Source organism: Chanodichthys erythropterus, chromosome 5 (assembly GCF_024489055.1).
Source record: "Chanodichthys erythropterus isolate Z2021 chromosome 5, ASM2448905v1, whole genome shotgun sequence".
Taxonomy (NCBI): domain Eukaryota; kingdom Metazoa; phylum Chordata; class Actinopteri; order Cypriniformes; family Xenocyprididae; genus Chanodichthys; species Chanodichthys erythropterus.
The window spans coordinates 17,231,371-17,257,246 of record NC_090225.1 but is presented as its reverse complement, the minus strand read 5'-3'; the positions used below and the strand labels follow the sequence as shown (position 1 = coordinate 17,257,246).

General features: G+C 38.3%; 3 protein-coding genes across 3 annotated transcripts; all 3 read right to left on the bottom strand.

Annotated features, from left to right (window-relative positions):
• Positions 1-283: 283 nt before the first annotated feature.
• cgasa (cyclic GMP-AMP synthase a) lies at positions 284-3,728 on the bottom strand. The gene is made up of 5 exons (XM_067385276.1): positions 2,665-3,728; positions 2,015-2,237; positions 1,124-1,405; positions 895-994; positions 284-684 (listed from the first exon to the last, which is right to left on the bottom strand). The coding sequence occupies exons 1-5, from the start codon at positions 3,616-3,618 to the stop codon at positions 339-341; spliced, it is 1,905 nt and encodes a 634-aa protein (XP_067241377.1). The 5' UTR covers positions 3,619-3,728; the 3' UTR covers positions 284-338.
• Positions 3,729-5,241: 1,513 nt separating this feature from the next.
• On the bottom strand, positions 5,242-13,351 carry eef1a1a (eukaryotic translation elongation factor 1 alpha 1a). The gene is made up of 8 exons (XM_067386317.1): positions 13,162-13,351; positions 11,514-11,697; positions 11,246-11,425; positions 10,860-11,156; positions 9,995-10,145; positions 9,581-9,837; positions 9,260-9,494; positions 5,242-6,140 (listed from the first exon to the last, which is right to left on the bottom strand). Exons 2-8 carry the CDS (start codon positions 11,655-11,657, stop codon positions 6,016-6,018), a joined length of 1,389 nt encoding a protein of 462 aa, XP_067242418.1. The 5' UTR covers positions 11,658-11,697; positions 13,162-13,351; the 3' UTR covers positions 5,242-6,015.
• Positions 13,352-13,538: 187 nt separating this feature from the next.
• Positions 13,539-25,659, bottom strand: slc17a5 (solute carrier family 17 member 5). The gene is made up of 11 exons (XM_067386316.1): positions 25,528-25,659; positions 20,159-20,346; positions 19,542-19,775; positions 19,324-19,411; positions 19,144-19,230; positions 18,884-19,002; positions 18,615-18,776; positions 15,654-15,786; positions 15,363-15,510; positions 15,103-15,193; positions 13,539-14,788 (listed from the first exon to the last, which is right to left on the bottom strand). The coding sequence occupies exons 1-11, from the start codon at positions 25,613-25,615 to the stop codon at positions 14,657-14,659; spliced, it is 1,470 nt and encodes a 489-aa protein (XP_067242417.1). The 5' UTR covers positions 25,616-25,659; the 3' UTR covers positions 13,539-14,656.
• Between the last annotated feature and the right edge of the window lie 217 nt (positions 25,660-25,876).

The following is a 25,876-nucleotide window of genomic DNA, read 5'->3' as shown; positions in this document are numbered from 1 at the left end:
CATAAGCTTTTAAAGTGTTAATCCTCTCACTTGATGCTTGAAGTCCTTGTAATTGACCATTTAAGTTTTGTTTTGTTTAAGAAACACTGATTCATTTTATATGCATGATGTTTCTTTAATGGGATTTTTTTTTTTTTTTTTTTTTCTCCAGTTCAGTAACATTTATCATTGTTATCTACGTTGATGTGAGGTAAAACGCCCTTAACTTTAGATGACATATCTTGTTCAGTTGAATGTGTATCAAATAAAAGCCTGTAAAACTATTTGGAAGATGTTTATTGAATTGAACTACAGATGACTATCAAGATAAATCATACATAAATGCAATTAAAAGAAAATCATAAAGAACTGAAAATAGGGAAGTTATTATTGCGTTGTGATTCAATCTCATCTGCCAGAAATTTACAGCTACCTGGAGTGGCTTGCTGTAGGAGGTTATGGGATGGAATGAAAAAGTTAGGGAGACGACGATCTTTTAGGTGTTTGACGAAGTCTTCCAAAAGCTGCTGGAAGCAGTCGGCCAGCTGACTGTATGCCCACTGGCTGTCATCTCCCCTTGTAGCACAAGCGTGGAGCAGGGTGGTCTTTGCATGATAGGAGCAAAAGTTGGACATTTTATTGGATTTGGAGTCGTCCTCTTTGAGCTTTTGAAGAAGGTACTTCAGAAGCTTTAGACACTCCTTTCTGTAGAAGTGGACAAAAGTAAAATTAATCAAAGTTTATGTTTAGTGCTTGAAAAACTTGTTTAAATGCACTTTAGATTTTTTACAGACCTAGTATTTTCATCCAAGCAATGAAGAACTACCAAAAGTAAAATCGGTTTCTTGTATGCAAATATTTGTACATAAAATATACAAATCAAAGCATGGCACATGAGAAGCACAGAATAGTTACCGGCAGCATTTCTTTCCAGCGGCCTCGCAGCACGTCTTGGAGTGGCCGTGCCTTTGCAGAATTTCTTTTTCAACATGTGAAAAAGAGATTCGCCAGGAATCTGCGTAGAGAACATTTTTCAAATAAATGATTGTGTATATATTTGTTTTTATTTGTAGGGCTGCACTTGTATATCTCATATACATATAAAACACAAAGAAAATTACTGATAACAATAAACACAGTATACCTTTTGCAACAACTCCTTCATGCTCTGCATCTCCTTTCCCCACATATTTAGGCACCAGGTAGAATGGTTGACGGCGCTTCATATCAGCTTTTTCCTTTTTACCAAGCCAGTTTTCTATCTTGAAGCCATCTTTTGTAAAGTTTGGCCAGCTTGCACGGTGAACCTTAAGCCCGAGAACGAAGTCAATGGAGATGGGCTTTCCATTTGCTATTACTTCCAATGTCACTGCAGGGCACCTTGCCTTCTTTCGCTGCATCTCAATTTTGTCTATAGAGAGATTAGCTGAAAGCAAGACAAAGGTTGTAGTCTTTTAATTTAGAGCTGTGGGAAGGATGTGAGGAGATGAGATTGCTGGGATACCTTAGTAACTCAGGTGTTCTTGCCAATATATATTTGTGTGTGTGAAACCTAAGTCACATTTACTAAACGAGTTATGAATACGAAATGAGTTAATTTTACTCCAATATTACATAGTTAATTGTACTTAACAGAAAAAAGTTAAGTGAACTCAACTTATTATATTAAGCAGAACTCAAAATGGAATGTTACAGCAGATTGCTAGTTCCCAGTATGCTTTGCTTCAGACTGCTAAAGGAGAGTAAATGTTAAATTTAAGTGTTATTTTATGTTTTGCCTAAGATTATTATAGGGAGTGATCTGTTAGTGTTTAATGTTCTGGTATGTTGGATTTTAAAAGGGATTCTGTTATGTCTGAGTTTTGGGGGGTTACCATTGTGGTTAAGAGTAGAGGCTGTGGTTCAGTCGAGAACTGGCCAAATAACATTAAGGCGCTTCTGCATCGCAATAGTATTGTTTCTCGTCCGGTGTAGACACGGTGTAACAGATATTATAAATATATGAAATATTTATAAAAAAATAAATTTGACTTACATTGAAGTTTCTCCAAGGCCTCCTTTATGGCATCTCTGAATTCACTCAGCATTTTACTGGCCTGAATGGTCTTGTCTTCATTTAGGAACCTGTCCAGAGGATGTTTATTCGGATGTCGTTTCAGTGCAACACTGTAAAATGCTCCAGCCTCATCAAACTGCTCTATATCCACTCTCTCCACAGGAATAGTCAGCATGACATCAAATTCATCTGGTTCACAAATCTAAAATGTAAAAAGTTAAAGCTGGTGATGGTTGTTTTGAATTGTATAACTTTTTTTGGCAAGGATCCCATTGATAACAATTCCCAAGACCATGTAATCTGTAGCCTTTGATGGCATATAAAGCATTTAGTTTCTTTATTATTTCATTCCATCGTCATGTTTAATAAAAACATCAGCGCGCAATATAAAAAGCTTGAATTTTCATAAATGCCCGTATCTACTATCACAAGTAGCCTGTTACCTTTTGGACATGCTCTGATGTAAATTAAGGTTTGTAAATGAATTCTGATTAATACAGGCATGTGCCATCTGTCTTATTCAGATTTGAAACTGTGTTACTCTGTTATCAACTAATAGAGACTTGTCTTTTACACACATAATTCATTCCTGAAATAAATGACAAATGCTGTCACACTGCAACACTTACTTTAACGTTTTCGTAATAACTTCCCGTTCGTAAGCTCTCGATATCTGCACACCAGGTCGTGTTTTGTTTAAGATGTGCAATGACTTTATCCGTGATGTCATTAACACAACTGGATGCGTTAGACCGCTCGAACTTCTTGATCTTTAATTTCTCAATAGTGTCTTTAAGAATCTTTCCCAGTGTGTCATCGACGCTTAGTCCTCTGCTTGCAGTTTTTTCTGCGCTTCTCCTGTTGCGCGCGCTAAGCGCCGGAGGAGCGTCCTGTGTGTTCATCGCGCCAAAAAAGTCTGTTTCAGCAGCAGATCCATGCAGCCTTCTAGGTTTTGCTACGGATTTTTCTTCTGATTTGCTCTTGGAACTCTCCGGAGATTGTTCTCTGTCAAGGTTTGAAGGATCTCTCTGCTTTTTACTCTGTCGTTTTGGTGCTGTTTTTTCACCGGACTTGCTCTTGGCGGTCTGCTGAGGTTTGTCTTCACTTTCACAGTCTTGAGGATTTGTCTTCTTTTTACTCTGTCGCTTGCTTTTTGCACTGTCTTGTCTGTCATTCTCGCCAGAGTTGTTAGCGTTATTATGAACAGAGGCACTTCTAGATGTCACACTGGTGTTTTCTTCGGACTTGCTCTCGGAGATCTCCAGAGACTCACAATCTTTGTTTGAAGGATTTCTCTGCTTTTTACTATGTCGAATAATGCTTCCCCGTTTTGGTGCCGGTGTTTCATGAGGTTTGTCTTCACTTTCACAGTCACGAGGATCTTTCTCCTTTTTACTCTGTCGCTTTCTGCTTCCCCGTTTTGGTGCGCCCTTGTCCTCGGCGCATTCCGGAGATTCATCCTCTATGTCACTATTCTGGTGATCTCTCTGCTGCTTCTTACTCTTCCCTTTTGCTTTTGCTGGAGCTTTGGGTTGGTCAGGACTTGTCGCGCGGACGCTGCTTTGTCTACTCTGGCTGCTCATGACTGCAGGTGTACCAAACCGAAGGCGACGCGCGCAGTTATGCACTACAGGAAGGTTTCTGTTACATATAACAATGACGTCAGGATGCAGATGTTACTATGTCAGCCTCTACGTGTCGAAATGTCTTACTTCAATGTTATGAGGTATTTACATGACGTTATCTGGGCCACACTGTAGCCTATTTAGGGTTTCCGTGTGTCGTGTTATAGCCTATAAGTTTGTTGAAAAAAATGTGTAGACCGGGGTTGTAGTTATCATGATGACTGACTGACTCTATTAATTGTAATATCTGTTGATATTAAACCCAAAAATGGTTTAATACTTTTGTATGGTACATTTTACATGGTTGTTGTTATTGTTAAAGGGTTAGTTCACCCAAAAAGGAAAATAATGTAATTTATTTCTCACCCTCATGCCGTTCCACACCCGCAAGACCTTCGTTCATCTTCGAAACACAAATTAAGATATTTTTGTTGAAATCCGATGGCTCAGAGAGGCCTGCATAGCCAGCAATGTCATTTCCTCTCTCAAGATCCATTAATGTACTAAAAACATATTTAAATCAGTTCATGTGAGTACAGTGGTTCAATATTAATAATATAAAGCAACAAGAATGTTTTTGGTTCACCAAAAAAGCAAAATAACGACATATAGTGATGGTCGATTTCCAAACACTGCTTCATGAAGCTTCGGAGCATAATGAATCAGCGGTTCGAAAAGCCAGAGTCACGTGATTTCTGCAGTTTGGCTGTTTGACACGCGATCCGAATCATGATTCGATACGCTGATTCATTTGTGCTGTGGTTTTGAAATCAGCCATCACTATATAAGTCAAAGTCGTTATTTTATTTTTTTTGGCGCACCAAAAATATTCTCGTCACTTTATAATATTAATATTGAACCACTGTACTCATGAACTGATTTAAATATGTTTTTAGTACATTAATGCATCTTGAGAGAGGAAATGTCATTGCTGGCTATGCAGGCCTCACTGAGCCATCGGATTTCAACTAAAATATCTTAATTTGTGTTTCGAAGATTAACGAAGGACTTACGGACGTGGAACAACATGAGGGTAAGTAATAAATTACATTATTTTCATTTTTGGGTGAACTAACCCTTTAAATTCTGCTTAAAGTCTACAGTGTGCCCTGCTTTTGCTGGTCATTTCACCATTATTGCCCAGGAAGAATATGCTCAATAACGTAAACAGTCTGAGTATATACTGGAAACTACTTTTGTGTGCAGTGACTGACAATAATATAGGAGTAATATTTATATTTTAAAGCTCCACAGTGATTTAAACTGGTAAATCATGCATAATATTTCTTGAACTGTAAATTAGACCAGCTATAGACTAATAAAATAACTAATAATTACTACTACTGGTAAACCTGTCCTGTTTTACTAAATGACTTGGCAATTAATAATTTAATAAACTGATTAGTTGCGCCATCTTGTGGCTAAAGGAGTGATTTATCCTCAAAGTTAGTTTAGAACAAACTTTGTTCTACCAAAGGTGAAGGCATTCAGAATTGAAATGTACTAAAATTGTTAAATACATTGAAAAAATAGCAAAATACAGTCTATTTTAATCTGTTCTTAGATAGTTAGATAGTTTATTGTAGGGACTTTGTCATAACTGTATATTTAGAGTCTAAACACAGTCCTATATAGCTTTTATGTAGTGTACTGTTTAAGAGTGAAATGAACACAAACACCGTCATTATGTTTGAGACATCTTTAATATGACATGAAAGCTTTTATTTTTTATGATAAGGTGCAGTAGCTAATGCCAATTAAAGTCAACAAGTGCTTGTGCAGGGTTAGCCTACGCCAGTCAAAGTGCTAAACATAAAGCTGTCAGTGCACCAAAGATTGCATGAGCCCAGACACGGGCTACTTAAGAGCTTCATTTTTAGATTTTCGTTGTTCTGCAAAGCTAAACATACAGGTTCTCAAAGTCTACTAAATAGTGTTGTTTAAGTAGCTCACCACCAGTGGATACTGCACACATGGTATTTTGCAAACAAGTACTAAAACAAGCAAAGACAACATTGTGAGAACCAGGCTAAAACTGCACTCCAGAGCAGGAGAGGTCAGACCTCTCAAGATTTTAAAAATCACATATGGTTTCAACAGCCATCATCGAAGAGAAGAGCACAACTATCAAAACACAAATAATGGTGTGGATTTAAGACTTATGAGTCAACATACAAATAAGAGTTATCTAAAGGACTGCTTTTGTTAATATTTTTTCCTTCTGATACTTTTGCGATGCATTGGAACTATTAAGCAGTCTCTAACTATGGAACCTAAGCAGCCAATAGGATAGAAGAGCTGGATGGCCGCTGCTTTTCCATATGTGTCTCTGGAGTTGGCAGTCAAACACAACATTCATTTGGCCTTCTGGGCTTTCTGAGCAGATTTGGTGACCTTTCCGGTCGTCGCGGCCTTCTTCTCCACTCCTTTAATCACTCCCACTGCAACTGTCTGTCGCATGTCACGCACAGCAAAACGACCTGCAAACCAAAAGGATGGTTTTGATCCAAGCATGTCATCTGTGTTCATTTATCCCTATCATCCTATAACGGATGCTAAAAAGATGAGTTGTGCCATCACTGCCATGACTTTAACGATAAAAAAAAAAAAATCTTGGTGTGTTGAATGCAAGGAAAACTCACCCCATCTCTTTTATAAAGGTATGCTGTTGTTATTGTGAACGATTCAGTCATGCATGTTTCATTTTACCATTTTTATTTTTTTATTTCTTAATCAAAATGTCATAACTTGTACTTCAGACACCAAGACTTCTCTCTGGTGATGTATACCAAATTTCTCCAATCATTTAGTCCTCTTAAACTCAGGAACTTTCTTTCAATCAACTGCAAACTCGCATTCAGAGGCCATATGCGTAAAACTAGAAAAGGCTTAATCTTTGACTTTGTCAAAAAAAATTTCTAAAAAGTAGGACTTGTTTATGAGTACGAGCTATTTATAAAGAAGCTAAAAGCAACTTTCAGCAAAGTCTAGGACTGACTCTTAGGTGCTGACTGAGGTGACATTTAAGTGTTGCAAAATAAAGACTACAATGATGTCAACTACGGATGCTCTGAACAGGATTTTTTTTCAGCCGATACGATTACCGATCATTCAAGCTTTATACAAGTAATAATTAAGCTCTCTGTTGAATGTCAGTGTTTTTTTTCTTCTTCCAGATAATACCACAGACATTATTTACAGCAATGCTATAGATTGTTGTTTTAATTGAGAATCAAATAAATAAGCACAACAAATATTAATTGTACAATTAACATTTTAATAGGCTTTTAAAAACAGGGCTTATAAAAACACACTATGCATATTAGGATACTCAAGCTTATTAACGAGCCTACAAGACAATGTGAAACTGAACATAATTACAACCCATAAGGTGTAATTAAACATTGTCCAGTATGTGACTGAGGACAAAAACATAGAGAAACACTGTAACTCCTAAATGAACAAAATTAGCTTGTTTAAAAAAATAATCAGGAATATTATCCAGCAAGTGCTGAGTATTTGCTTCCTTCCTTCCTTCCTATGTCCTACTTAAGTAGGTAAGGCAGGATTCTCTTTATAAATTCTAGCTTTTAAGCATTTTTTGGAGATAGTCTATTCGTCTTTTCATCCAAAACATATGTGGCTGTACTGAACAGTCGTTCTCCATCAACACATTAAGCGCTAAACTTAAAGGTGCAATATGTAAGAATTTTGCAGTAAAATATCCAAAAACCACTAGGCCAGTGTTATATATTTTGTTCAGTTGAGTACTTACAATATCCCAAATGTTTGCAACTCTTTGTAAATCATGAGAAAATTGCAATTTTAACCAAGGCTCCAGGACGTGTGAGGAGTCGCCGGTCAATTGCGTCATACCCGCGTTACCCTCGGTTTCCGGCATTATTTTGTAGTAACCATGGAAACACCAAAGACGCTTTAATATTTACACGCTTTAAAAGGCAATGGAACAACTGTTTTGATATATTTATAGACAGAAAACGAATTAATGTTATATAGCCAGACACGTTTAGTCTTATTGTTTAAATCTAATTTTCTTGATTTTTTGCGAGTACCGTGCTTTACCATGCCTCTGAGGAAAAACATTATTTTGTCAAATAGCATAATCAGATGCAGCTTTATTTTTAATAACAGTAATACTGCATTTTCTCCATCAAACAATACGTTTTAAAATTGCATGCCATTTATCAACACAAGTCATCCAGCATTTATTAATGATATTCTAAAATCGATCTAGTTTACTGTAGTGTGCAACTAGTGTCTCACAGCAGCCACCAAGCGAACGCACCAAGTAACGTTATAACATCATTTTCAACACACTCTAATGTGTATCTAATATGATAAACAGAGCTGTGTTACCTCATAAGCTAGACCGGAAAAGCGGAAGCGACGCTGACGACTGTGTCATAATAAAAGCTCTGCTGCTTGCAGCGTGTGTTGCGCAATCGCTCCAGCTGCCTCGTTCAGCTCCCATAACACTCAGTCCTGCTCTGCTTCATACTACAGTAACGTTAATAATCGCATCCATGAACATGATTTCTTCCCGAGTCCTATCCCAATTATTTTCCACCAGCCGTAGAGGTGAAGACCACATGTCCCAAGATTCCACGCTCAAACTTGGCGTTATCAAGCTACGCCTTTGTTTTGAATAGGCCTCTAGCTGACAGAAAATATTAAATATTGCACCTTTAAAGCACTAGAAATAGAAATACAACATAACATAAATAACTGCTTTATTATCCTTTAACACTGAATACACTGTTTACTTTCACTTAAGACATAAACGACTGTTTACGAGGATACTCGCAAAATATGGTCATTCATTTTGGCATAATTGTGTGTATTTGCCCGTTCAAGCCCAGTAAGAGTACTCACGCTGGACGAGCAGACTGTGTCTGTCCTCAGAACCCGTCTCTAACCCGTCTCTATGATATTGCATATTGACCGAGCACTGTTTCGCTGCTTACTACGCGTACGCAGTTTCAAATCACTTGCTCTTAAATTGCAAGGCTTAAAAATGCATTGTTTCTTGGGAGCGTGTAATATTCCACACTGGTGATGACATTACTATGGCGCTAAAGTCTGACATCATCAATTTGTGATTTGTTGGTGAAATCGGCCTATTTTAGTGACTCCTGATCGAGTCATTGAATGTGATTATCGGCCGATGCCGATCGATCGGAGCATCCATAACCCAAAAAGACTTAAATGTCAACCCAAAAATGACTGCCCTCAACCTCTAAAAAATATTAATAACCGATGTTGTAGTCAATGTTTTTTTTTCTGTGAGTTTTTTGTTTTTCTACGCTTTTTTTTTTCTTTTTGCATGGTAAAACAAAACCTGTAGTTATAGTTATAGCTTTCTTATTCTTAGTTATTTGGCATGGATTTCAGATAAATCCATAAAAGAGGATTTACAAAATATCAAGAAAAAAAATAAAATAAATAAATATATATATATATATATATATATATATATATTATATATATTAACCTCAATTACCTTAAGTAAATAAAAAGAAATAAAAAATGAGCAATGAAGTATTTTGCTCTTTGAGTTGAATGTTGAGATAGCACTTACCCAGAGGAGGATACTCCGAAAAGCTCTCCACACACATGGGCTTCCCAGGGATCATGTCGACAATAGCCGCGTCTCCTGACTTGAGGCTCTTGGGGTTGTCCTCAAGCTTCTTCCCAGAACGACGATCGATCTTCTCCTTCAGCTCTGCAAACTTACAGGCGATATGTGCAGTGTGGCAATCTAGCACAGGGGCGTAGCCAGCGCTGATCTGCCCTGGGTGATTCAGGATGATCACCTGATGGGAAAGAATCAAGCTTGTAATAACTAGTCAGGTTTACTACTCAGTCAAGTGAGTAATGAAAGTAAGTTAATCAAGCTTACTTGAGCAGTGAAGCTGGCAGCCTCCTGGGGTGGGTCATTTTTGCTGTCTCCAGCAACGTTGCCACGACGGATATCCTTGACGGAGACGTTCTTAACGTTAAAGCCAACATTGTCCCCGGGCAAGGCCTCCAACAGAGCCTCGTGATGCATCTCCACAGACTTGACTTCAGTTGTCACGTTCACAGGGGCAAAGGTCACCACCATACCTGGCTTCAAAAGGCCAGTCTCCACACGGCCCACAGGGACGGTTCCAATACCTAGTCAAAACATTGCTTATCATTCAGCTCTGCTTCATGTTAGCAGAATAATGCCTTATTGCTTTTAAGCTTTAAAGTTAGAAAATGATAACCGGTAAAATGTATCTAATTTATTTTAGGCCAATCTGCAATATAGTTTGGTTGCTGGAATGCGAACCTCCAATCTTGTAGACGTCCTGAAGAGGCAGGCGGAGGGGTTTGTCAGTTGGACGTGTTGGAGGCTGAATGGCGTCCAGAGCTTCCAATAGTGTAGTCCCAGATGCATTTCCCTCTTTCCTGGTAATTTTCCAACCTTTGAACCAAGTCATCTAAAGCAAAATAGTAACCTAATGAAGACACTGATGGGAACCAACCTGTTGGGAAGCCATTTTGCACAAATATAAAGTGTTTATATTCCCTAAAGAAATTCATAATGCTCCAAACTGAAACACGGACACTATAGGGGAATTTGGGGGGATTTGTCTGATGAAAATGCGATTACGATTTTAAAATGTGATTTGCTGTGGTTTGCAGTGCTTGTTTGTAAGGCTGCATAATTTGGCCGTCAAAATGGTTATAATAATAATTGTCATTATTATATTAATAGTATTATATGTAAAAATAAATTATTTATTATAATGATTATTATTATTATTATTATTATTATAACTAAAAAAAAATCTAACAAAATAAGAATCCTTATTGTAATATCACATTTAATTTATGTCTTTCTTCATTTTCAAATGTTAAACCATCAAGCTTTTATATTGGTGAAAACACCACAGGGAGCCCTTAGAGCTTCTCTTTTGGCACCAAGACTTTTTTGTTTTATAAGCACTTTGGAAGATGGTTGTCATATGTTGCTTTCACAAATGCACGGTATAAGCGACCCAATCTCAGAGCCGATACAGAGATGAATTTGTGTGGAGCAGATTTAACTGCAAACCGAGCAGCTCCAAGACATGGAAAATGTGATTTCGGTTTTATACCGATTGTGCAACCTTATGGGAAACGTTATTACTTATTTCCCTTTTCATACTTACATTGGGACTGGCCTCAAGCATGTTATCTCCATTCCAGCCAGAGATGGGCACGAATGCCACTGTGTCAGGATTATAGCCAATCTTCTTGATGTAGGTGCTAACTTCTTTCACAATTTCCTCATAACGCTTCTGACTGTAGCTGGGTTCAGTAGAATCCATCTTGTTGACACCAACAATCAGCTGCTTCACACCCAATGTGTAGGCGAGAAGAGCGTGCTCTCTGGTCTGACCGTTCTTTGAGATGCCAGCCTCAAACTCCCCAACACCTGCCGCCACAATCAGCACGGCACAGTCTGCCTGAGGGTCAGAAAACACGTTAAGGATTATTTTTTTTATACATAAATAGCAGCTATTAAAATATATTTGTGGCCTGTTAATCTCCTAACCTGTGAGGTTCCAGTGATCATGTTTTTGATGAAGTCCCTGTGTCCTGGAGCATCAATGATGGTGACGTAGTATTTGCTGGTCTCAAACTTCCACAGGGAGATGTCAATGGTGATTCCTCTCTCTCTTTCTGCTTTAAGCTTGTCCAGCACCCAGGCATACTTAAAAGAGCCCTTTCCCATCTAGGAATGATGCACATAAACATATTATAGAACTGCTAAAATAGTTTTAATCATATGTTAGTTAATGTCTCCAATATCTCCATCTTACCTCTGCAGCCTCTTTCTCAAACTTCTCAATCGTTCGCTTGTCAATCCCACCACACTTGTAGATAAGGTGGCCAGTCGTAGTGGACTTTCCAGAATCCACATGGCCAATAACCACAATATTGATGTGGAGCTTCTCCTTTCCCATGGCTGATTGCTTTATTTAAAGTGCCAATGTATCTGTAAAGCTTTACAGAGACACCAAGAAACAGTTACTGTACAAATTCTATAATAGACAATCGAAGTTAGACAGGTCATCCCTTGCTAAAGGATGCTTTTTATGCAATTTAAAACCCACTAATTCCAAGGACTAAAGAAGTACCTATTCAAACACAAGAACTGTTCTTCAGTAGATCTGAAAATACAGTATAGTACTCCCCAAAATGAAAATTCTATCATTTATTCACCCAATGCTGTCCTAAACTTGTACGACCTCTATGGAATATAAAAGGAGAAATTTAAAGAATGTCCAGGTCATTCTTTTCCAATGAATGACAAAAATAGGGAACTGAAGAAGTAAAGCCTTGAAAATCCTCATGGAAAAGACCAACCAACACAGTCATCAAAAATTCCCCTCTGGTGTTCTGCTAAAGTAAACCACACGAGACATACAGGTAAACACTGACAGAAATATATTTCTTGGCTGCAGTAATCTATGTAATTACCTATGCAAATACCATATTTTAAATGTCTTATTTGAATTTCACTCAATGGACACTGAACGCAATGCAGATAAAGAAATTTGATTAACAAATACGATATTCACTACATTATCTCCTTTTTTTAACCTTCAGATCAGCAGTATTGTTTTGGGCTATTTAGGCTTCTAGCTCTGCCAAGTAACTAGCAACTGCTTTAAAAGACTGAGCATGCCTTTCTTTATGCCTGGTACATCTTTGTCCTGCAGACCTCCATTTTGTAAAGATTCGCCTACCGATTTAAAAGACTGGCAGCCATTTGTGAGCCACTCATGTATCCGATATTGTTCAAAGAAAAGAAATATTGGAGCAGCTGTTTAAGCTATAATTCATATTCAATTTTAAGGTAGTGCATTAAGATTAAGCTGCATCATGAACTCAGCTTGTAAGATTATTGCATCAGCATCATTTCAAATGAGCTGATCAGTAATTCGTCAGGAACAGAATTCCAAGAGGTTCCTTAAAGGCAAGAGCTGAACTGCAATTAGAGTAAGGAAGCTAATTCCCAGCTTAACTTGAGAGGTTAACAGAAGGGCTATTCTTGTTAGGTTGTCTATTAGAGGTTATCTAACAGAGACGCATTCTTTAAAAAGCACTTTAAATAATTCCTGTTATGCGTGACAACATGACTTCAGAAAGCTGTTCATTTTGGTGTTAATTTGCTCAGAAACACTGCAATTTTAGTCGTCTACGAAGAGTAGGCGAAGAGATCATTTAGATGTCTAGGGGATTTAATAGTGCAATCCCTTCCTCTGCAGCTGCCGCCATGTTCTCACATTCCCAGTCTGTTTCTAGCGCAATGTCGAATGCAAGCATCAGTAAGGTCTATTACAAAAGGCAATTATTTTGAAGACATAAATACCGAGACGATATAATACTTTAATCACGGACACGTTTGATTGGTTTAGTTTTTAATTCGCAGATAAAGATGCGTGTGAATGTGCGGTACTGTACCTGCGCGTGTGTTCGGGACACAGGAACGGTGCTGAAGAGGCTGAGCGGCGCGTCTGATCTTGTTATTATACAGACCCGACGCAACTGTGCATGCGCAGACGAGAACAACATTGCTGCCTACATCAGTCGCAGAGGATGCTTGAGTTCGGACTGCTATCGCAAAGAAACACTCATTTAGAATAGAGGGACTGGAAAGGAAAAAGGTTAATAGAGTTTGTAATGCATTGGCTTTAAATGTGTCAGGTGCACGAATGGTTGCGATGGTTACATAGGTGACGCAGTTAATTATTCGGCGACATAGAAGTTATAATCCTAAAAATAAATACATGTACATCAACAAAATAAACGAATGCAATAATTTTATTAAATGTACACTTATTTGACAGGTGATGAAGCATGTATTGCAGTGTCTTGACAGCTGAAAGATCAACAAACGTCATTTTGTTTTAACGATTGCACAAAACAAAGAAATAAAAATGTAAACATAATTCAGGTATACTGTACAAAAAGACTAAAATGTAAAAACCAGACATTAATTAAAATAAAATCTCCCTTGTTGAACTATTCCTTGAGCATGGTTAAGGCATGTTGTGCTAATCATAGGCCTACAATAAGGCATATTTCATAGGGATGATCAACGTAAAAGATTCCCATTCCTTAACGATTATTTTAATGTATTTGAGGGGAAAATGCCATTCTTATTGCATTTACTGCATTCAGCGCTCTTTTGCCAAACAAATATTTCAGTTTTCAACAGAACTGAAGTAAATTTAGTTCTTACAAGTGAACTACATTGGGTCTCACAAGCCTTAAAGGGATAGTTCACCCAAAAATTATGTCATTTGCTCACCCTCAAGTTGTTCCAAACCTGTAGGTAATTCTTTCTTCTGCTGAACACAAAAGAAGATATTTTGAAGAATGTCGGAAATCAAACAGTTGATGGACCCCATTGACTTCCATAGTATTTTTTTTTTTTTTTTCATAAGTTGATGGACCCCATTGACTTACAGAAGGATGAAGTAAATGAGATAATTTTTTTTGGGGGGGGGTGAACTTTCCCTTTGAGTAGTTCAAACCAATTCATGAGTTGGACATGTTGTGAGTGAGATTATTTCATGAACCTCTCTGACTGATTCACTAAACAGGCTCAGCTCATGAGTGTTTTGTTTACAAATTAGACAATGGTAGTGTGATTAAACCTTTTCTCCTTATCATGACTGAATGTACCATATTGATACGTATGTGTAATATTCCCTTCACCCATTTCATTTATCATACTTTCATTGGGGGGGGGGGGGATAAATTTTATCTTAAAAACTACTGATGTGTTAACAAATACAGATTTACCAATTGGTATGTTTGAAAAAATAACAACATTGGATTGTGCAATATTCATTAGTTTGCAAATCATATGCAATTATCTATAGGATTTCTATGGAATTTACAACAGATACGTCCCTTTCTCCTTTTTGAAATGGCTAATGGTAGATATGTTTCACTGGATGTTTATTCTCTGGACAGCCCAAGGCTGGACTGTGCCCTTGCCAAATATTGTGAAGAAAACTGCTCCAAATATATTGATCGCTGCAGAGATGTAGAAGACAGTTTGCCACTCTGGAATGGTGTTCTAGATTAAAACACAATATTTAGGCATTTGTTACTCCATTGTCACAAACCAGTCAAAATCATTGTTAATGAGGAGCTGAACAGTGATGTAAAAGTACATGAAAAATGTATTTATCTTGAAATGAGGCATTTTGTGTTATGAATATTCTGAATTATGTTAAGAATTGTTGCATAATGAACATAGGACAGCCTTATATCAGCAATACGCATAGTATTTAAAGCCCTCCTTTCAGCACCTTTCCTAGTTTGGGTAACACATAACATAATACAGTCTTGAAATAAATAAATAAATAAAGGCAAGAAATTGTAACTTACAGATTTGGTCAGAGATCTCGCTATTACTGGGCCCACCATTCCAGGTATAGTGGCAAATGAGTTTGTGATCCCAAGCAATATCCCAGCATAGCTGTGAAGAAAGAAAAAAAAAACCTTTGATAACATTTTATCAGAAAGTGCAGGGGCACTTTATACAATGTTGCAACCATAACTAACTTATGATATGGGTTTATTGCATGTACAGTTCTCCTAAACCATAAAACTTGTATGACTGCCAACAAATGTCATTCTTGTCTTACGAGGGAGCAATATCCAAATGGTTGATGTTAAATCCAGATGCTGAAATGCCCCCTAGAGAGGAAGAGAGGGTGAGGAAGGCAATGGCCAAGACGTAGTCACAGCCAGTGTAGCCAGCAGCCACCAGGAAGACGGCTGGTCCCACCATTCCTGGACACATTAAAAACAGACACACTGATTTATTTAAAGCATTGACACACCTAACAGCACTACTTCAATCATCCCATCAACATTTCTGCAAATGTGCACTGTTCAGCATAACACAGTGTGTAAAGGGTCTATGAATGCCTTACCAACTATAGTGAAAGCCTTGCGCACAATTACAGTGCGAATAAGACATCTCTCTCTCAGGAAGTCTGCCAGTTGTCCACCCAGCAAAGCCAGCAACCAACAACCAAGGTAGGGCAGAGCCGAGAGCATTCCATTCTGAGAATGACACACAATGAGTTCACAATTAATACACAGCAAATGGGCCTTTTGATAAGAGTCAACGTGTACTTTCAGATGACCTATTTTTACATTAAAGCGGCAGTCCGTAAGTTTCTCTTTGTCGCCATCTTTGTTTGAAACCTGCAATTGCAGTTATTTGCAGAATTATCATGTTTACATGGGTTATGCATCTGCACGGCTCCTCTGCACAGATTAATCTAATGTTTGGTGTGGATACAGTACTTCTGAATCACAGATTCTACATCCTTGAAGAATGACCAAAATAAGAATTTTCACCGGAAAATGTCAACTGAACAATTAAGTAACATGTCTGCCACTTTTGTTCTGACCAACTGAGAATTTTTTTTTTTCAATAAATCACGCTGCCAATGAGGACAATATCACCATTGCGTGACTATGTGTATTTAGTGTGTATTAGTGTTACCTGTAGATCTCAATTTCTGTAGTTGTTCCGCAGTGCAAAGTCTTTTGCTTTTGAACACTGATGATTGTCATTTGGATCTTTCTAGATTACAATCTGCCATCACAATGCTCATTTTAATTATTCCAGCTGCTGTGAGAAAAGGCTATAAATGATCCGTTAAAAAAGTTACAGACTGCAGCTTTAAAAACGCTACCATTCAAAATTTTGGGGTCAGTATGTGTCATATGTTGTTACTTCTTTAGCAATAATGCATTCAATTGCTCAAAAGTGTCAGTGAATACATTTATAATGTTACAAAATATTTCAATATTTAATAAATGCTGTTCTTTTGAATATTCAATTTATGTAAAAATTCTGAATGTATCATGGTTTCTGCAAATAAAATAACAATGCCTATAACAATGATACCAATGAGAAATGTTTCTTGGGCAACAAATCAGCATATTAGAATGATTTCGGAAGGATCATGTGACACTGAAGACTGGAGTAATGATGCTGCTTTACGATCACAGGAATAAATGACATTAAAATAAAACAGTAATTTTATAATATTTATTTTTCATAATATTACTATTTAACTGTATTTGTGGATCAAATAAATGCAGACTGGTGCATGTAAGAGACTGCTTTTAAAAATATATGTATAAAAAAATGTTACCGACCCCAACATACAAATCTTTTTTATGTTGGAAGATGAAGATAAGTAAAAGTAAAAAAAAAAAGGATTCAAAACATTAAAATACAGTGGGTACGGAAAGTATTCAGACCCCCTTAAATTGTTCACTCTTTGTTATATTGCAGCCATTTGCTAAAATTATTTAAGTTCATTTTTTTCCTCATTAATGTACACACAGCACCCCATATTGACAGAAAAACACAGAATTGTTGACATTTTTGCAGATTTATTAAAAAAGAAAAACTGAAATATCACATGGTCCTAAGTATTCAGACTCTTTGCTGTGACACTCATATATTTAACTCAGGTGCTGTCCATTTCTTCTGATCATCCTTGAGATGGTTCTACACCTTCATTTGAGTCCAGCTGTGTTTGATTATACTGATTGGACTTGATTAGGAAAGCCACACACCTGTCTATATAAGACCTTACAGCTCACAGTGCATGTCAGAGCAAATGAGAATTATGAGGTCAAAGGAACTGCCTGAAGAGCTCAGAGACAGAATTGTGGCAAGGCACAGATCTGGCCAAGGTTACAAAAAAAATTCTGCTGCACTTAAGGTTCCTAAGAGCACAGTGGCCTCCATAATCCTTAAATGGAAGACATTTGGGATGACCAGAACCCTTCCTAGAGCTGGCCATCCGGCCAAACTGAGCTATCGGGGGAGAAGAGCCTAGGTGAGAGAGGTAAAGAAGAACCCAAAGATCACTGGGAGAAAGTTGTAGAAAGTCAACCATCACTGCAGCCCTCCACCAGTCGGGGCTTTATGGCAGAGTGGCCCGACGGAAGCCTCTCCTCAGTGCAAGACACATCAAAACCCGCATGGAGTTTGCCAAGATGGTGAGAAATAAGATTCTCTGGTCTGATGAGACCAAGATAGAACTTTTTGGCCTTAATTCTAAGCGGTATGTGTGGAGAAAACCAGGCACTGCTCATCACCTGTCCAATACAGTCCCAACAGTGAAGCATGGTGGAGGCAGCATCATGCTGTGGGGGTGTTTTTCAGCTGCAGGGACAGGACGACTGGTTGCAATCGAGGGAAAGATGAATGCGGCCAAGTACAGGGATATCCTGGACGAAAACCTTCTCCAGAGTGCCCAGGACCTCAGACTGGGCCGAAGGTTTACCTTCCAACAAGACAATGACCCTAAGCACACAGCTAAAATAACAAAGGAGTGGCTTCACAACAACTCTGTGACTGTTCTTGAATGGCCCAATCAGAGCCCTGACTTAAACCCAATTGAGCATCTCTGGAGAGACCTAAAAATAGCTGTCCACCAATGTTTACCATCCAACCTGACAGAACTGGAGAGGATCTGCAAGGAGGAATGGCAGAGCATCCCCAAATCCAGGTGTGAAAAACTTGTTGCATCTTTCCCAAAAAGACTCATGGCTGTATTAGATCAAAAGGGTGCTTCTACTAAATACTGAGCAAAGGGTCTGAATACTTAGGACCATGTGATATTTCAGTTTTTCTTTTTGAATAAATCTGCAAAAATGTCAACAATTCTGTGTTTTTCTGTCAATATGGGGTGCTGTGTGTACATTAATGAGGAAAAAAAAATTAACTTAAATGATTTTAGCAAATGGCTGCAATATAACAAAGAGTGAAAAATTTAAGGGGGTTCTGTATACTTTCCGTACCCACTGTAAATGTAATAAAATGCAAATTGTTCAGATAATCAGCCCTGCTTTGCATTCACCTGCTGGATGCTGAATCCAAGAATATCATTCATGTAGGTGGGTAAGAGAGTCAGCAGAGTGTAAAACGTCCAGTTGTAGGAGAAGTGTGCCACAACTATGGCCCATAATGGCAAAGACTTGAGGATTGATGTCCATGGGATGTAATCTGTGGTTGGCGACAGCTGCAGCAGGAAATGACACATTATAACACATACAATCAATTAATGAGTCAAAAACTAGCTGGTTGTAGAATAAAGATTCCAACATAAAGCACTGTAATGTTACCTACTTCATTTTTTAAAGATGCCATTATGTATGTCTTCTCAGCCTCTGTTATCCTTTTGTGTGAGCTGGGACTGTTACTGACTAAGCAAGACCAAAGGACAAACCAAAGAAGTCCAACAGCTCCTATGATTCCAAGAGAAACCAGATGAAGTTTACATCAAGAATATACTCAGAGACAAGCCTGTGATAGCATCCTTAGCATTACATTTCATGCTGCTTGTGCACAAAGTTCACTTTTAAATGTGTAGTATAATAAAAACTTACCAAATATATAAAAGACGTATGTCCAGTCTAGGTAAAAACATATCTGACCAGAAAGAGGGAGAGCAACTACAGTTCCCAGCTGAGCACCTTTTCAAGGAAAAAAATAAATCAATAAATATGACAAATTCACAAAAACTTGAGGAGATTGTTACAAATGAAACCATATGTGTTCTAGGGTACCTGTGTAAGAGATAGTGAGCAGTCGACTTCTCTCCAGAGGTGGTGCCCATGACGCCCACATTGCATGCATAGCAGGAAATGACACTCCCTACAAGCCCAATTTTATTTTTCAAAATGAATAACACATATGTAATCTACAGTATATATAACAGTAATTAAAAATTAAAGATATAAAACATATTATGAACCATATTTTAGGTAATGAGATTTGCGGTTACCTCCCCAATACCTTCCAAAACCCTGACAGTGATGAGGTAACCAGCTCCCAGATCAGCAGCTACTGGAGTCAGCAGGGTGAAGATCACAGTGCAAAGGATGCCAAAACCAAAGAGCCACTTGGCACCATATTTGCGTGCCAAGTAGCCACCTGGTATCTGAGTAAGTATATATCCATAGAAAAAAGAGCCCAGGATCCAGCCCTGAGTCTCCGAATCCCAGTCATACACACTGGCCTGTTGAGATATTGAACGGAGTATGATTAAAGTTCTAAAATCTCATGAATAGGCTTCAATTCTTTAAAATGAGCACTATGATGGCACATAAAAAAATTATTTAAAAAATACTTTAAAAATTACTTTTCATGTAATTTAAAAAGAGAGTTTAATATTTTTAGGTAAATAAGTGACAATGAAAAATATTATTTCTATGACACTTTATATGGAAATGCAACAATGCATAAACTCTTTTAAAATATTTATTTAAAATATACACATGAAACAGTGTACATTTTTAATATAATAAACTTACAATTAGTATAGTTATATGTTTTTTCCAAGTCATATAATAAAACAAAGGTGGTTTGAATATGTAATATGAGAGACCATGACGCCCTTACGGTGTGATTGTGTTTGGGTACAGGGCTGCTGTGATGAGGACAGACGGAGGAACTGGTGTTGGCACTGGATCTGTTTTTCAGCATGTCCACCATTGCCACACTAAGGTTCACCCTGAGGGCATATGCCACAAAGAAGCCATAACAGGACAAAAAGGCCAACCCGTAACGTGAGGAAAAGCAAGCAGGAGCTGGAAGAATAAACAGAAACATTGTTAAAAGATTCTCCCACATCATTTATGGACCCTCATATTGTTCCAAGCCTGTATGTCTTTTTGTACCCTAGTTTTGATGTTAATTTGTCAACAATTGACTGTGGTGAGCTAAACCCCTTAAAACACCATGTATAGCACCCAAAACATACAGCGTGACCAGTGCACTCTGATTCAGAGTACATTATATACAGTACACTGTATATGCAATATCCTTGTGTTGGTTCCCTTTTTCTGCCAAAAGCAGCCCTGACCCATTGAGGCATAGACTCCACAAAACCAAAGATGTGATGTGGTATCTGGCACTAAGATGTTAGCAGCAGATCCTTTAAGTCATGTAAGCTATGAGGTGGGGCCTCCATGGATCGGACTTGCTTGTTCAGCACATCCCACAGACAGTGTTGCCAATTTAGGGATTTTGTCATATTTTGTCATAGCAATTTGATGTCATCTAGTGACATTTAGCTACCAGTTTTAGCTACTTTCAATTGAAAGCAGTTGGCAACACTGCCCACAGATGATGGACTCGATTGAGATCTGGGGAATCTGGAGGCCAAGGCAACACCTCAAACTCATTGTTGCACTCTATAAATCATTCCTGAACTATTTTTCCTTTGTGGCAGGGCGTATTATCCTGCTGAAAGAGACCATAGCCACTAGGGAATACCGTTTCCATGAAAGGGTGTACATGGTCTGCAACAATGCTTAGGTAGGTGGTACGTGTCAAAGTAACATTCACATGGATGGCAGGACCCAAGGTTTCCCAGCAGAACATTGCCTAAAGCATCACACTGCCTCTGCCAGCTGGCCTTCTTCCCATAGTGCATCCTGGTGCCATGTGTTCCCGGTCATCCACGTGATGCAAAAGAAAATGTGACTCATCAGACCAGGACACCTTCTTCTATTACTCCGTGGTCCAGTTCTGATGCTCACGTGCCCACTGTTGGCGCTTTCGGCGGTGGACAGGGGTCAACATCGGCACCCTGACTGGTCTGCAGCTATGCAGCCCCATACGCCACAAACTGTGATGCACTGTGTAAGAATACACAACTGTGTTAGAAAACACCTTTCTATCAGAACCAGCATTAACTTCTTGAGCAATCTGAGCTACAGTAGCTCGTCTGTTGAATCGGACCACACGGGCCAGCCTTTGCTCCCCACGTGCATCAATGAGCCTTGGCCGCCCATGACCCTGTCGCTGGTTCACCACTGTTCCTTCCTTGGATTACTTTTGATAGATACTGACCACTGCAGACCAGGAACACCCCACAAGAGCTGAAGTTTTGGAGATGCTCTGACCCAGTTGTCTTGCAATCACAATTTGGCCCTCGCTCAAATCCTTACGCTCGCCAATTTTTCCTGCTTCTAACACATCAACTTTGAGGACAAAATGTTCACTTTGTTATACAGTGAGGAAAATAAGTATTTGAACACCCTGCTATTTTGCAAGTTCTCCCACTTAGAAATCATGGAGGGGTCTGAAATTATCATTGTAGGTGCATGTCCACTGTGAGAGACATAATCTAAAAAAAAAAAAAAAAAAAAAAAAAATCCAGAAATCACAATGTATGATTTTTAAACAATTTATTTGTATGATACAGCTGCAAATAAGTATTTGAACACCTGAGAAAATCAATGTTAATATTTGGTACAGTAGCCTTTGTTTGCAATTACAGAGGTCAAACGTTTCCTGTAGTTTTTCACCAGGTTTGCACACACTGCAGGAGGGATTTTGGCCCACTCCTCCACACAGATCTTTTCTAGATCAGTCAGATTTCTGGCCTGTCGCTGAGAAACACGGAGTTTGAGCTCCCTCCAAAGATTCTCTATTGGGTTTAGGTCTGGAGACTGGCTAGGCCATGCCAGAACCTTGATATGCTTCTTACAGAGCCACTCCTTGGTTATCCTGGCTGTGTGCTTCGGGTCATTGTCATGTTGGAAGACCCAGCCTCGACCCATCTTCAATGCTCTAACTGAGGGAAGGAGGTTGTTCCCCAAAATCTCGCAATACATGGCCCCAGTCATCCTCTTCTTAATACAGTGCAGTCGCCCTGTCCCATGTGCAGAAAAACACCCCCAAAGCATGATGCTACCACCCCCATGCTTCACAGTAGGGATGGTGTTCTTGGGATGGTACTCATCATTCTTCTTCCTCCAAACACGTTTAGTGGAATTATGACCAAAAAGTTCTATTTTGGTCTCATCTGACCACATGACTTTCTCCCATGACTCCTCTGGATCATCAAAATGGTCATTGGCAAACTTAAGACGGGCCTGGACATGTGCTGGTTTAAGCAGGGGAACCTTCCGTGCCATGCATGATTTCAAACCATGACGTCTTAGTGTATTACCAACAGTAACCTTGGAAACGATGGTCCCAGCTCTTTTCAGGTCATTGACCAGCTCCTCCCGTGTAGTTCTGGGCTGATTTCTCACCTTTCTTAGGATCATTGAGACCCCACGAGGTGAAATCTTACATGGAGCCCCAGTCCGAGGGAGATTGACAGTCATGTTTAGCTTCTTCCATTTTCTAATGATTGCTCCAACAGTGGACCTTTTTTCACCAAGCTGCTTGGCAATTTCCCCGTAGCCCTTTCCAGCCTTGTGGAGGTGTACAATTTTGTCTCTAGTGTCTTTGGACAGCTCTTTGGTCTTGGCCATGTTAGTAGTTGGATTCTTACTGATTGTATGGGATGGACAGGTGTCTTTATGCAGCTAACGACCTCAAACAGGTGCATCTAATTTAGGATAATAAATGGAGTGGAGGTGGACATTTTAAAGGCAGACTAACAGGTCTTTGAGGGTCAGAATTCTAACTGATAGACAGGTATTCAAATACTTATTTGCAGCTGTATCATACAAATAAATAGTTAAAAAATCATACATTGTGATTTCTGGATTTTTTTTTTTTTAGATTATGTCTCTCACAGTGGACATGCACCCACGATGACAATTTCAGACCCCTCCATGATTTCTATGTGGGAGAACTTGCAAAATAACAGGGTGTTCAAATACTTATTTTCCTCACTGTATATCCCACCCACTAACAGGCCTCACATTAGACTCGAGAATACTTTGGTATACGGAGGAGTTCATAGTCAACTGCAAAGACTGCAAGGTGCCCAGGTCCTGTGGCTACAAAACAAGCCCAAAATTTGAAGGTGATATTTGACGCAAATTTAACATTTGATCCTCCTGTCCAGAATATGGTTAAAACCAAATTTTTCATCTCAGAAACATTGCAAGACTGCGCCCCATGTTATCTTTATCAGTGGCTGAAAAACTGATCAATTTGTTTGTTTTTTTCTCGCATCAACTATTGTAATGCTCTGCTTGCTGGGATTTCTAAATCTACCCTCAACAAATTGCAGTATGTTCAAAACTCTGCGGCCAGAATCCTGACAAGGTCCAAGACAAGTGAGCACATCACTCCAATCCTGGAGTCCTTGCACTGGCTCCCTGTCAGGTTTCGCATCGATTTTAAAATTCTCATGCTTACCTACAAGGCCTTGCACGGTCTAGTGCCACAATACCTGTCTGATCTTTTAACTGCCTACACCCCAAGACGAAATCTCTGTTCTTCTAAATCTGTCTTTTTAATTGTTCCTTCAATGCGTCTACGTTCTATAGGACTTTCTCTTCTTTTGCTCCTAAACTCTGGAATGCTCTTCCCACTGTGATTAGACATGCGGACTCACTGAGTGTTTTTAAATATTCACTTAAAACATATTTTTTCAGGCTAGCATACAAATGAATATTTCTTTTCTTTAACACATCTTTGTCTTTTAAATTTGTTTTGATGTATGTTTCTATTTTTTTATTTCAAGATATTTTATTTGTATGTTCTTGTTAAGTGCTTTGAGATGACCAGATTTTTATAGGTGCTATATAAAAATAATATAAATTATAAAATCATCAGCCCTCCACCAGCAAGCTTGACTTTTGGTATAAGATGTTTGTGCTGATAAGCTCTTTTGGTTTTTGCCTAACTTGGCACTGTGCATTATGGCCAAACGTCTCCACTTTGGTCTTGTCTGCCCTTGTTCAGAAGTCTTATGGTTTGTTCAGATGCAACTTTTCAAACCTAAGCTATTTTTTATTTTTATTTTTTAAGAGAGAAGAGGCTTCCTCCTTCCAAACATGCATACTTGTCCTGTTTTTTGTTTGTTTGTTTGTTTTAATTGTACTGTCATGAACTTCAACATTTGACATGCTAACTGAGGCCTGTAGAGTCTGAGGTGTAGTTCTTGGGTTGTCTGCAAATTCTCTGAGCATTACAGTCTGATATTGGGGTGAATTTGCTGGGACGTCCACTCATGGGAAGATTGGTGTATGTTTTCCATTTGTGAATAACCTTCCTTACTGAAGAATGAGAAGAATGCCAAGGACCAGATGAGTTTTTATTGTCCTGATGGAAAACCATGGAATTCAACAAGGTGTTCTTTCTTTTTTACTTGACTGTATATACATACTTAAAGTGTGTTAATTATTTTTAATTATTCCTGATTATGGTTTCATTCAGCAATGCCCTAAGATTAAATCAATATCAGTACTGACGCATTGTTCAAATGAAAACATGTAGTACATATAAAAGTGAAGTTTTTAAATAAAAATGATAAGAAGAAGAAGAAATTACTTATTTGTATTTTAAAAAACATTAACACATGTTAAATTAACATATGATTTTACAGTAGTAATTATAGTTAGGCCTAGTATATAGTATTATTAAGTGGAAGCAAGTTATCACGGTATATTTTTAGGGCTGTTACCTGCATGACTAACACTTCCTCCTTCACGTGACTGGCTGTTTTGAAAGCACATCTGAAAAGCTCTTGCATTATTGATGTAGACTGCGTTAAGTGCTGCGACAATCACATTGAACTAAAGAGATGAGGTCTGCACTTTGGGGAATACTGAACGACTGAGACATGTTATGGATTCTAAATATGAATAAGGAATTTCTTAACATGGGTTGTAGCAAATTACAAGTTAACAGTGCAGCCGTACATTGTCAATTAAGCACAACGATAAATTCATTTTAATTTAATAATACTTTTAAAGTAACTAATGTCGTGGCAATATGGTACCTGCGCTCTGGCAAGTTGTAAATCTGCATAAATTCATAAAAGGCGTGCATAGTTAATGTCTTTTATACATTACCTTTCTGAATGTCTCCGGTATCTTTCCGGCGAAGTAAAGGCTGATCATGATCTTCAGTTTCTGAGTCTGATGCTGAATGCTCCATCATCTTCAGCAGCTGAGATCCGCCTGACCAGAAGCACAACAACAGACTCCGAATGCGGAACTCCTGTCTCACCGTCAGCAAAAAACACATACCAAAATAAAAGTCCCGTGGTCATATAACAACAAAAGAAAAAAAAACACTATTTACAGCATTTTTCTAAATGTTTTTAAAGGCCAGAATGTAAAAAGTGCAAGCTTTTTTTCTCTCTAGAAGAAGTCTAGAAGTTTTTTTTTTTTTTAAAATAAGAAATATTTCCCCATTAAG